The following is a 13219-nucleotide window of genomic DNA, read 5'->3' as shown; positions in this document are numbered from 1 at the left end:
AATAATGGTTATGTAAGTCTGTATCCAGTTTCATAGAAGAGACACCTTCTCAGAACAAAACACCAAAGCCCCCTTTTCAAGTTCAAGTTCAAGTTTTTGTCATTATACGCATATACAGGTATATGGTATAACGAAATGCTATTTAGCTAGCTCTCGGACATAAGTAGTACAAAGAAAACAAAAACAAAAAAAAACAACAACAATACAATTGTATAACAAAAGAAAGACAGAGACAACAGGCAGTGTGCAAAGAACAACAACAGGCGATGTGCAAAAACAACAACAGGCGATGTGCAAAACAACAAAAAGGTAACAGGTTATGTGCAAAAACATGCATCAACAGAATGAAATAAAGGGATAGAAATTATGGGGAGTGAGCTTTTGACATGTAAGGTAGAGGTAGATTTCAATGTGTGTTTGGGTTTTTGGTAAGAAAGAAGGCACTGTGAGGTTCAGATCATAGGTGAGAGGTGAGGTGAGAGTGAGAGTGAGAGAGGCTGGGAGTTTAATAGTTTGATAGTGCTGGGGTAAAAACTGTTTCTGAGTCTGGTAGTCCGGACCCGAATACTCCGGTACCGTTTTCCAGATGGTAGCAGATCATAAAGTCTGTAGCTGGGGTGTGTGGGGTCTTTGATAATGCTTAGAGCTTTCCTCAAGCACCGTCTATCATAAATGTCCTGTATAGATGGAAGGGCAACCCCAGTGATCGACTGGGCAGTTTTCACCACCCGCTGTAGGGCTTTGCGGTACTGCAGTTGCCATACCACACTGTGATGCAGCCTGTCAGTGTGCTTTCTGTAGTGCATCTGTAAAAGTTAGTGAGGATCTCAGGACATATCTTAGCCTTCTTCAACCGTTTTAGGAAGTACAGGTGCTGTTGAGCTTTCTTGATCAGACAGGTGGCGTTGAGAGACCATGTGAGGTCCTCTGTGATATGGACACCAAGGAATTTAAAGTTACTGACCCTTTCCACTTCAGTCCCGTTGATGTGGATAGGGGCATGTCTGGTTTGCAGTTTCCTGAAATCAACGATCAGCTCCTTGGTTTTGCTGATGTTGAGGGTGAGGTTGTTGTCATCACACCATGTTGTAAGGACATTGACCTCCTCCCTGTAGGCCCTCTCATCATTGTCTGTGATCAGACCTACAACTGTGGTGTCATCAGCAAACTTGATGATGGAGTTGGTGTTGTGTTTGGCCTTACAGTCGTGGGTACAGAGGGAGTAGAGCAATGGACTAAGCACACACCCCTGGGGGACCCCAGTGTTCAGAGTTAGTGTGCCGGAGGTGTGGTTTCCAACCCTGACAGCCTGAGGTCTGCCTGTCAGAAAGTCCCGAATCCAGTTGCAGAGGGTGGTGTTGAGACCCAGTGCACTGAGTTTCTTGACTAGTTTCTCTGGGATGATAGTGTTAAAAGCTGAGCTGAAGTCGATGAATAGTAGCCTTGCGTATGTGTTCTTTTTGTCCAGATGGGATAGGGCAGTGTGTATGGCAATGGAGATTGCGTCATCCGTGGATCTGTTGGACCGGTAGGCAAACTGGTACGGGTCCAGTGTGTTTGGAATGTTGTCCTTAATGTGCTCGAAGCACTTCATGATGACAGGTGTTAGTGCCACTGGTCGGTAGTCATTAAGACATGTCACTGTGGTTTTCTTTGGTATTGGGATGATGGTGGTTGTCTTGAAGCAGGTGGGGACTACGGCTTGGGCCAGAGACATGTTGAAAATGTCTGTGAATACACCCGCCAGTTGATTGGCACAGGCTCTGAGGACACGACTGTGTATGCCGTCGGTTTCTACTACATCAGTTTCTACTACAAACTGATTTTCATGTTCTAACATTTATACACTCTAAACAGAGCTCAACCAAGAAAAATAAGATAAGCAACTTCTGCTAGATCTTTTTTGTGGGAAGTGTTTCTGACACAATACTCCAGTATGGTGACTGTTTATTAAGGCCGGACAAGGCAGTAAATTGAACATATATCACTACTTATGAGTAATTAAAAAGTAGAAAACACAAAATGTGAGCAATAATCAAAATGTTTAATGTAATTAATATAATTGTGCTCTCCTCACAAACAAATCTCTTTTATTGGATTACAAAAATAAAAAGTTCTCATCTGAAGTCACAGGTGGCAGGTTTGATGTGGTCGAGTGTGGCAGTGGGCGCCTTCTAGCGGAGACTAGTAGTATTTTGACTGCTCAGAGCTCTTATGCGCTACTAGTTTTTTTTTTTAATTTGTAAATGAAGCTTCCTATAAAGATATACTATCGTATCTTGAAGTCATTAAGTAAAAAGAATCTGAAAATTCGCAAATACATTTTCGGATTTCTCCTACATTCACTAAATCTTTTAAATCTTTAAATCACTAAAACTTTTGTCGCTAAATCTGCAGGTATTCAGTAGTATTACAATAGATGATCAAATCATTTTAAACATATATGTATTTGACAATCTGACTAGACAGTGTCGTCTAGGATGTTTGGGACGTAAATTTTACTTTACAATCAGTGCCTATGTTGCAACATCAAGAAATTCAGCAATAGACATCTACATTTTCACTCGCTTTAGTGCATACTTTATTCAGTAAATAGACTTTGGAGCACCATATATTTTTTAGGTTTTCCAGTCCAACATTGCTACAACCTCCCTCCACGTTTTCCTTCGTCTGACCCTGAACAACTCGCTGCAAATCTAAAAAAACTACAATTCCCAGCATGAGGCGTTCTAAGTGGTCTTCTGACCAAAGACAGATATAAACTGGGGTCACTGCATATATTAACCTGACACTCTTGGGGAGGGGGTATGTCAGCATCTTCAAAAAATATATAAACGATTTTTTTTTAACCTTATATACCAGTCGTTGTAATAGTTAGTAAACAGAACTGATGACTCATTGACAAAGGTAGAAAAAGATATGTACAATGTAAGAAAAGTTTAGAGCTGACGCTCAGGCCACCCCCTCCGGTCAGGTGACGTGTTGGCGCTGCTCGATCACCGCCTTCGCCTTGGCGCGTTGTGTGAAAACTGTTCATCCCGGAAAACTACTCGCACTTCTGGTTCAAAGGTGCGGGAGGGTTCGTGGTTCGGTAGAAAAACGATCTAAAAAATGTCTTTTAGAAGTAGTTCAAGGCATCGTGAAAATTACAGACACGAAGATAGTAGGTAAGAGCACATATCCACAGTTGTTGAACTGTTTACATTGTAACGCTTTTTCGACCTCGGAGTATGTGAAGGTGGTGTTAGGAAAACTAATGGCGCGCCAGCGAAATGCGCAAAGTACAGCCGATCGTTGATCTTGCGTGGTAATATCCTGCATTTAAACTATTTATGGAAAGAAAACAATTAATTATATCCTTTTTGCTTTAAATCGCTTGTTCGTCGAACAATAGTTGAAATCGGCGGGTTACTGGTGAAGAAATGTAAATAATTGTTATGTATCTAAAGTGTGGCATCTAAAATGCATCACTTCTTTTGGGAGCAGAGTAAGTTACTGGGTGTTTTCGTTATTTTTTTTACGGCGTATGCTCTAAAGGAAGTTGACGAAATGTAACACAAAGGCTTTAAGGCACAAGTGTCTGATGGGGGAAATGGAGGGTGTTTTTAGCGGGTATGGTGGGGTGTCTTTATCGCTGGTGTCGCGATTCCTTGTGTTTCGGGGCTCCGTGGTCGGGGAGCGGGAAAGGGCGGCAGAGCGACCTGAATTGTTCGTGGGGCGATGCAGCAGTCGCGGGCTGTGGGATGAAGGCACCGGGGCTCCTTTGAGCGACACATCCCGGCGTGTGCTTAATCCGAAATTCACGAGTCCTGGGATTTGTATCGAATGTATTTAAATGATCGCAGATCAAGTGGAATCTGGAGGATGCATGTAGCTGATCTAAGGATGTTGTTAACCTGTTTGATGGCAAAAATGGCGGTTGGCGCGAAAACAAAAAGACGTGCCCTGGGTATGGCATTTGTAGCCCTTCTCGACAGAATCTGAACAGAACAGAATCACTGGACTGATGGCCGCAGGGTTTCAAATAACGGTGCATTGGTTCGTGTCACTAAAAAGTGATTTGGTATTTTCTCTTGTGAACGGGTTAGTTGAAACCGGAAGGTTTCGTTACGTTACAACATTTTAGCTCTTCAATTAGCCTAGACGAAAATTGATGTATTTTGTATTCATGTACTTTTATTTGATCTTTACGATTTCAAGAACACTGTTTATTAGAACTGTAAAATTTTCAAGCTTTACGAATACTAAATGGAACGTGATATTCGTTCACATCTCTTGTTGCTAGCATAATGTAGCGGGTTTCGATCGGCTACAATGTAAACTTCGAAGTATGGAAGTAGTAATTTGCATGTGTACAATGCATTACAGGAGAAGGGGCCCTTCGAGGTGGTCTCACTGCCGGAAACGAGGGGCAGATGGTAGCCTGAGACCCCATGATGATCCGGACTCCACTGTGTTTGATGATGGAGAGAAAAGGAAACACAGCCACAGATCCGCAACCAGCGATTACAGGCCAGCTAGGTAAAATGAAACAGATTTGTAAGAGAAAAACATGATACAATTTGCAGTTATCTTATAAATAAGGAACAAGTAATAGGTTTATTCCATGCTGAAAAAAAAGAAGAAAGAAAACACAACGTTTCGGCCTTAGAGCCTTCTTCAGGTGTCAAGAAGGCACCACGGCCGAAACGTTGTTTTCTTTCTTCTTTTTTTCAGCATGGATTAAACCTATTAGTTGTTCCTTTGCAGGCTACGCATAAAACCGACAGGTGCATTCCACTAAACTGTGGGGCTGTGTTGTATGGACTGAGCATTAGAATCTCTTGCCTTGTTTAATAAGTAGCCAATAATCTTGAATATTTAGCATGAATATAGTATTAGCTTTTTGCTCAACCATTACAGGGCAAGGTTAAATCTGCATAATAAAAGGAGGTAAACCCCCTGTTGTGTTCTGGTTAGTTAGATAGTTAATCCCAAGCAGTTCCAAAGTTCATCAGTATGTTGTAGTTCTTATGTGTTCTACCTAAATTAGCAAAACGGGACTTTTTTTCATTGACACGCACTTGCCTTTTAGGTTTAACTTGAAGTAAGCTTAAGACTCGTACCTTTTATTCTTACACTATATTTAACACCAGAAACTGGCAGTGTTCCATTAAAATATTCTCCTCAGTGTCTGAGGTACTGCAGGACAGCTTTGGGGAAAGTAGATGAATATTGCGGATTTTTCTTCAGTTTCACCACTCCAGAGAGCGAGGGTCCTGTGCCGAGGAGTTTGGACTGGGGAAGTGAAGTGGAGAGGGATGAGTTGCGGACAGACGTCAGAAGGGACATGCAGAGGTTAGTACTCTCGCCCTGAAGCAGATGCGGTAGGTTTCTTTTGCTGTGGAAAGCTTGCATAAAGGACAAAGCATTTTGTTCTCATTCCCAAAGGACTGCTGTAAGTGTTGGTGGTCCCAGTCTTATTTTTCTTAATGTGGCCTAAGTGTATAGTGTAATGATACAGGCATCCTTTCTGACTGGCAAGTTCAGTGCTCTGATCAACCTGCAACATACTTTTTCTGCTTTATGGGACAAAGTGTTGCTGGGGCGAAAGCTATGCATTCTGAAAATGATTGTGCGTGCTCCAAACTAGGCAAAAGTCAAAACGTTACAAACTAGCCGGAACCTGCGGATTTTATACTGTACCGACGCTCTTGCCTACTCGAGGAATGAGGCACCTGTGTGAAAGTGTTTTTCAGGATATGCCGGACAGGGTTTTCTTTCATTTCGAGCTATGTAAAAAAAAATGTTAAGCATTGGTTTTGCTTTATGTTTTTAAATCTCTCAGCAAAGCAGTCTAATGTTATAGTTGCAATTTGGAGTGTTTGTGTGTTACTGACCGCTTTATTGAAGGGAATGTGTTTTGCGCTAAAGGCTTTTTCATTCTATTTCAGGTATAGGAGGAGAATCTTGGTAAATGACTTCAATGAAAGGGAAAGAAAAACCTCTTCGGGAAGGTTTGTGCATTGTTGTATATTTGACCGTTTTAAATTCTGTTATTAAATTCTTGGTAGGGTCAAGACACCTAGTCATCGGTGATTACTTTTGCAAAGACTATAGTTTATATATAGGAACAAGTAATAGGTTTATTCCATGCTGAAAAGAGAAGAAAGAAAACGCAACGTTTCGGCTATGGAGGCTCCACGGCCGAAACATTTGTTCTCTCTTCTCTTTTCAGCATGGAATAAACCTATTACTTGTTCCTTTGCAGCCTGCGCATGCTGACGCAGCTACCCACCTGAACTACTAGTTTATATATATATACGTGTTGAAAAAGCTTGTACTGGTGTAGAGACATCAAAATATGCAAAGTTAAGATAGTGAAAATAAGAATAGTTACCACTTTTAGGCTTTGTCCCTTTACTGGAATAGAACATAGTTTGAAAAGTTTCCTGCTTTTAGAGTGCATATGGTGCATGATGGTTATCACTGCTGCCTCACAATTATTGAGCACAGGTTATATTACAGATGGGGGTGCCTTGTGCGTGGAGTTTGCATGTTTCCGTGGTGTTCACGTTCTAGTAAAACATGCTGTGTGTGCCTGTCTTGTGGTCACTCCCAAGTCCTGCCTTGCTCCCTTTGCTCGTGGGAATGGGCTTCAGTTTCTCCAAGGAAGAAGTGGCTTTCTGTAAATGTTTGGCTGGATAGTAGCTAATGTTTCTAATCGCCTTTGATCTGCAGTTCTGATTCCAGGGACTCTCCTGTACCAACTGAAATGGAGACTGATGAGGCGGTGCTGATGAGAAGACAAAAGCAGATAAACTACGGGAAAAACACAATTGCCTATGACCGATACATCCGAGAAGTTCCCAAGTAAGTAAAATAAACAGTGAAGACATGTATGCAGTACAGGAAGACAGATTGTTTGCTCTTCTTTCATTCTGACTTTAAGAATGACACAAGCCAATGAATGACTGTCTACTTTAGTAACAGAAAATGAGCCGGCATCAGTAATGTGGTCAGTCTTATGCTCATCTTGTCTTGATTCTCCCAGACATCTTCGCCAGCCAGGGGTGCACCCTAGGACTCCTAACAAGTTCAAAAAGTACAGCCGGCGGTCTTGGGACCAGCAGATCAAGCTGTGGAGAGTGAAACTGCATCAGTGGGATCCTCCAGTGCAGGAAGGCAGTGACCTGCAGGCCATGTATGTACTGTTTGTGCATCAGCACTCTAAAGATATTTCTGTAGACTCGATATCAGAGAAACCCACTCCATATACGTTTGTTTTAATAAACATTTTTTTGATTTTATGTTGAATAAGTCATTCATGTTTGGCCGTGAAACACCAAAATGACCTATGTGTGAATAAATATTAGGCCTGAATCACTGTATGAGAGTGAGTTAATTGAGCACAAGTCATGATGGGATTTGGCTCGTTGAATGTCAAGCCTGGGGAGAACTGGAAAAGAACACATTTACCCCGATTATCAGAGCAGCAAGGCCTTCAAGCCATTAGTATGTTGGAGGCTGCTCTAGGTTAGAGCACAGGAATTTGCCATCTGGAGCGCTCACCAGTCAGTGCTTCCTGAATTGGCAAGACAATGTAGGCAGACAGTCTACCAGTGACGGTCTAGGATGTGGGAGAACATGCCGTAATTGATGGGGGAGGTCGAGGTGCGTGATGGTCTGGACAGGAGTATCTTATGGCTACAGAGTACTTGCCATGATTGATTGGCAACAGGATTACACAGCACGACCCTGGTCAAGTATCGGGACCTCATGGGCTGTCTTTTCTCTGTGCTCATCCTGTCGCGAGATCATTCCAGCAGAGCAACACATGTCCTAGGGCTGTTCGTTTAAGAACCTCTTTCTTGTGAGATGAAAATGTGATGGCGCTGCTTGCCAAACCTGAGTCTCCTGGAACATCTGTGGGATGAGCAGGGGTGATGTGCCACCTGGGGCTTCAGGAAGAGTGAACTCTGGAGTAGGATCCCATAAGACCGCATCTGCAACCTATTTGACCAAATCAATAGCAGGTGTATAGCTTGTGTTGCTCCTAACAGTGGTCACAAATTATTCTGTGACTTTCACACTAGATACCCCATTGATGATCAGTCTTAATTGGCTTAATTAACTTAAGGAATGTGTTCAATAAGATAATTGCTGCACCTGCTACAAAAGGTATTTTCGTGATGAAACCTTCATGATTTGCTTGCAGTTATACGTTTTTGTTGCTTGGTAGATACGGGACTAGTTTTGGCTAAATGAGAAACATTCTGACTTGCAAAGGGGGTAACAGTGTTGTCTGGTTTTAAATCCGGTTAATCCTTTCTTCCAGTGAGGAGATTGATCTTGATGACGTCATGGAGACGGAGTCGGGGGCCAGTAGCTCAACAGAATCTGGGGCAAGTTCACAGTACCTGAAAGCCAGCAAAGCCCCTGCATCAACACCTGAAGTAAGCTTTGTTTGCTCGACATACCCTGATGTGGCATTAGAGGCTGGACAGAGAGTGCAAGTGAAAGGAAACACAAATGCAGTTGCTTTTAATGGAGTCGATTTTAGAATCCGTTGACTAGTTTTACGGAAGTATTCCACCATTGTGTGGTGCCACCAAATGCAGTCACCTTTATGTTTCTTTGTATTGTATGGTAGGTAGTTAGGTTCCTGGTATAGGAAAATACCCCACATTGCATATAATCAGAACCCCCCCCATACCATCCCATTCCCCTCCCTTAAACAAGTAAAATCAGTCGTAAGTGTATACGTATACATGCAAGTATTTTAAAGTATTATGAAAATGGTAATACAGCAAATACAGTACTGTACAGTATTTTAAAAATGGCAGATTAATAAACTACAGGGAACACAGCAGATGCTTAGGTCTCGGGAACAGCCTCCTTTTTGTCTTTGATTGCATGGATCGAAGATTCATTCTTCCAATACATACGTGCCAACCTCGTCACTGTCATCCCATCCCTAAGCTTGTTCAAATTTATTTATTTTTTTACTCGTAAGTCAATCGCTGTTTTTGACTCGTTTTTTTTCCCGCCTTGTACTTGTTTTGGGTTTGCGAGCCATATTGAGAGTGGTGCCACATGATAAAGAAAGCACCGGCGTGCTACAGGCTCTATAACAAGCTTGCAAATTGAAGCTCCGGTGTGTGCTGCGCCTTATTTCAATGCGTGAAATATCCCGCACTGTTTGATGTTTCGGGTATTTTTTGTTTGCAAAGACAGGATGGGTGTTAGAATCTCGTCATTGTTTGGTGGTGTCGCTTTCTTAAATTCACATTTTGCTGCCGTCAGGTTTTTTTTTGCCTCTCAAGCCTTTCTTGTCGTTCGGTTTAGGACTCTTGCTGTGTGACCCCAAGCAAGATGATGCGACTGGAATCCCAGGTGGACGGTAGCTTTAATCTGGAGGCATGCTTGAACGAAATTCAGGAAAATTCCAGCTGGCTGACTTCGTAATGTGCCGCTTGGCCCTTCGTTGTGCATGAGATCACCCTGGAAAAAAAAGACCCTCCAAAGGAGTCGGCGTCGCAGGATTTGCGGGCACCCGAATGAAAGCATTTGCCGCACTCAGTAGCGCGGGCTGTGCGGGTGGAAACCAGGCCCGTGTGGAAAGAGGACATGTCTCATGCATCGTTGTGTCCCATCATGTGTGGTTTTGTTTCTCTGGGTAAATCGATCAGTGCCTGCTAATACTGGGGCTGACAGACATTGAAAACTCTCGCCTGCCACCGTTACTGTCCAGAAGTCCCGTGTGTGCAAAATGTTTTTTGAAAAAACTTTGTAGCAAAGAATTCAGTTTGTGTTTGTGTAAATATTATGTAACTTTTTATTGTGATTTGTTTTCGTAAATGCAGCGTTTCATTTGGTCCAAAAAAAAATGTTCTGGTGTCCGAGTTTTGGTGTATGTGCTAGTTTGGGAAAAGGTCTTGCTCGTGCCTACTGAGATGTATTTAATAGAACGTGAGCAAAGGGGGTGTGCTAGCAAGGGCCAATTTCAGCTTTTTTGATTTAAAAGTTATTAAAGCAGAATATTGTGTAAGCATTGTTCAACTGCCAGTTACCCAGTTTTTACACTAAGGACTTCCTCTCACCAAGGTTCAACTGTGGACCTGGAATTTACAAATCTGAGCTCTTTTTTTCCTCAGACACTGAGTGAGGACAGGATCCAATTCAGAGCAAAATGCAGAGTTCTGTTTTTCCTGTTTCTGATCCTATCGTGTTGCATTTAGTATTTCCTAGTCAAACAAAATCTTAAGATACCTGTCTAAATCTTCATTTTAAAGCCTCAGTTTTAAGATTTATTGCACTGGACTGACCTTTAGCTGTAGGTTGCAATGATGTTTACAAACTGGTCCACCACTAAAAAAGGAGGCAAATGCTTCCATGCAGTTTGATCTTTAAGAGTTAATTTTCTTAGTGTTCTGTATTGCAGTGTTCATGCTTTCAGTGTAGTTTTAAAGGACAAACAGCAATTTCTCAACTTGCAATCCTTCATTAGTAGTGTACAAAAGGTTTGGTTGCATTATTTTTGTAAGAACGCATTTGGGCTTTAGGTAACATTTGCATAGATATAACTATTTCAGATTGCTATTTTGAAATGCAAATAAAATGGTTTTGATATACCAAAACACGCAGAACCAGATGAGTTTTTACTTTTAACCATTTTAAGTTGTCTTTTGTCAGTTTACATTTATATATTTTTTCTGGTTGGCATATTGATTGTTTTGTCTGTGGATATAAATAATTATGTATCCTTGTTAATGTTTATTTCACATTGTTTTATATATGAGGTTTGCTTACTTGAATAATAAAATGTGGGTTTTTGTTTTACACAACCTGACTAAAGGTACTTAGATACTTAGTTGGTTAAAAGATCTATTTCTAATGTTTTGATGTAAAATCTTAGTGGGGCTCTCTTGGTTAGACAATTGAGCACTTAGAGCGTACTGGTGCAATATTCTATCACTTTGTTTTGATAAGGTTGATAAACCTAGGTTCCACCCTAAAAGCCAATTAAAAAAAGCTGGCTTTTGACTGGCTAAACACCTTAAAGTCCTGAAGATTTCAGGCAGCTGGGCTACAGCTGTACCAAGTGCAGCAAAATCCCTTTTCTCCTAAGGAAAATTGATGCGCTGGACAGGGGATCTGTGAGAGCAATATGGGATTGAGGATCTGACAAATGCCCTATTCATGGAGATATGCACCCCAAATCATCAGAGTGAAAAAGCAGACGAGCTGGTCCCAGGTTGTCAAAGGAAATCATTAATAATCCAATAGTGGCACCAGAAAGCACTGGATCTGATAAATGGGTAAAACTGTTTTACCCATTGGCGTTCCTCAAAAAGAGTAGGGGTGTAACCCTGGTATCCTGGTGAAATTTCCAATTAGCCTTTGCCAATCATGGCCTCCTAATAATCCTCATCTATGAACTGGCTTCATCACACTGTTCTCCCTGCTGATAGTTGGTGTATTGTGAGTGTACTGGGGCACTATGGCTGCCATTGCAGGTGGGGCTACACGTTGGTGGTGGTGGAGGGGAGTCCCCATTGCTTTAAAGCATTTGGAGTGGAGTGTCCAGAAACGTTGCTATAATAGTGTAAGATCTTATTAATACTAGAGCACAGATAAGAGGTGAGTGTTCAGATGGGTGGTTGTGATTAATGGAATACTACCAGCTGTGCAGCAGAAGCCCCCATACCCAGGAATCAGGAGCTATGAGGCAGAAGTGCTGAACCACCAGACTGCCCAAATGCTAGAAAGGTTAGAAAGGACTGGAGGGCAGTCATGTGACACGTGTTTGGTTTCTAGTAGGTTGTTGACCCAAGAAGCTTTTACAGCCAATTCTTGAAAGCAGCCTGGGTATTAGCTTTCACAACATCTGTGGATGGCGTTGTCCATACCCCTCCAGCCATTTGTCTAATGAAGCACTTCCTGTTCTCAACTTTACATTCATCTCTCCACTATCTGTTTCCGTTTTATTCAATACAGGCTATTGGAGGAACCTCTGTCTTTCCTGGCAAGCAACAGGAAGCAGGAAACTTTCCGGAATTGGATGCTAGCCTATTGCAGGGCATAGACAAACACAAACACGCTCAAACCGGGGCCAGTTTTCCCAAAAGCCGATTAAACTATCGGCATGTTCTGGAACTGTGGGAGGAAACAGAACCTGGGGAGAATATACAAACTCCACACAGAGAGCACCCCAGGAATTGAACCCAGACCCAGAACAGAGCTGCCAGGCAGTGATAATAACCAGTACACCCACCACCGTGCTACCTGTTTTATATTCAATTTCCCATAATTTCCACTTGTTTCCTCTGTTTTGAGTTTTACTGTTAATTCCAAAGAAGTACATCTGTCAGTATCTTTAAAGACTGGATATTTGCATATGGTTGTCAGTATGGATCCCTGCATTTCACAACTGACAACCCCCTGAAGCTCAGCAGGTATGAGTCTGGGCAGTACCTGGATGAGAGACCTCCTAGGAAAGCTGAGTTTGCTGCTGGAAGAGGTGTTAGTGGGGCCAGCAGGGGGTGCTCACCCTGCGGTCTATGTGGGTCCTAATGCCCCAGTATAGTGACAGGAGCACTATATGGTAAAAAAGATGCTGTCCTTTGGATGAGATGTTAAACCAGGTTCCTGATTCTCCTCGGTCATTAAAAAAAACAGGGCCTTTCTCAAAAACAGCAGGGGTGTTACTCCAATGTCCTGGCCAAATTTCCTAGTCTTTATCAACATGGCCTCCTAGTAATACCCATCCAGGAATTGGCTTCATTACTTTGTCCCCCCCCACTGACTGTGGTGAGTGTACTGTGTACACTATGGCTGCTGTCACATCATCCAGATGGGTGCTGCACATTGGTGGAGGTGGAGAGGAGTCCCTGTTAGCTGTAAAGTCTGTAGTTGTTTCTATTCAAGAACACTGTGATTTTGTTCTTTTAGCCTGTCAGAGTAGGACATCCCCTTGAGGCTGAGAATAAAGATACATGCTCTTTAATAGAGTTATTTCAGAGCAGAAATATTGTTTGTAAAGTGGTCGCAAATTTTGTACATAATTACACAATCTCAGTTGAAATTAATGGATTTGGGATTAAGATGTTAAGAGCTCAAAACAGAAGTCCCTGAGGACCCGAGCTGGGAACCACTTGATTAAGAAGATAAGGCTATGAAGACACTGCGCAGATCGATTCTTCCGAGCCAATAAAGAACGAAACGCTGCGCATCTGCA

General features: G+C 42.2%; 1 protein-coding gene across 2 annotated transcripts; it reads left to right on the top strand.

The window, feature by feature from the left end:
• The first annotated feature begins 2978 nt into the window (after positions 1-2978).
• On the top strand, positions 2979-10826 carry slbp (stem-loop histone mRNA binding protein). Of its 2 annotated transcripts, none has more exons than XM_088631050.1 (8): positions 2979-3167; positions 4369-4521; positions 5233-5337; positions 5934-5996; positions 6721-6852; positions 7034-7183; positions 8318-8435; positions 9328-10826. In XM_088631050.1, the coding sequence occupies exons 1-8, from the start codon at positions 3112-3114 to the stop codon at positions 9445-9447; spliced, it is 897 nt and encodes a 298-aa protein (XP_088487176.1). In that variant the 5' UTR covers positions 2979-3111; the 3' UTR covers positions 9448-10826. The 2 variants fall into 2 exon arrangements, with proteins under 2 accessions (XP_088487176.1, XP_088487183.1); XM_088631057.1 differs by lacking the exon at positions 2979-3167 and adding an exon at positions 3753-4038.
• Positions 10827-13219: the final 2393 nt, after the last annotated feature.

The sequence above is a fragment of the Lepisosteus platostomus genome, chromosome 1 (genome assembly GCF_059453375.1).
Source record: "Lepisosteus platostomus isolate fLepPlt1 chromosome 1, fLepPlt1.hap1, whole genome shotgun sequence".
Taxonomy (NCBI): Eukaryota; Metazoa; Chordata; class Actinopteri; order Semionotiformes; family Lepisosteidae; genus Lepisosteus; species Lepisosteus platostomus.
The sequence above is the reverse complement of the archived record's forward strand: the minus strand, read 5'-3'. Positions and strand labels throughout refer to the sequence as shown.

What these genes read in the sequence shown, in the direction of transcription:
- slbp (XM_088631050.1), top strand. Translation starts at nt 3,112, where the DNA reads ATGTCTTTTAGAAGTAGTTCAAGGCATCGTGAAAATTACAGACACGAA. An exon ending in TACAGACACGAAGATAGTAG is followed by an intron (nt 3,168 to 4,368) that starts GTAAGAGCACAT and finishes AATGCATTACAG; the next exon opens with GAGAAGGGGCCCTTCGAGGT. An exon ending in CCCCTGCATCAACACCTGAA is followed by an intron (nt 8,436 to 9,327) that starts GTAAGCTTTGTT and finishes CGTTCGGTTTAG; the next exon opens with GACTCTTGCTGTGTGACCCC.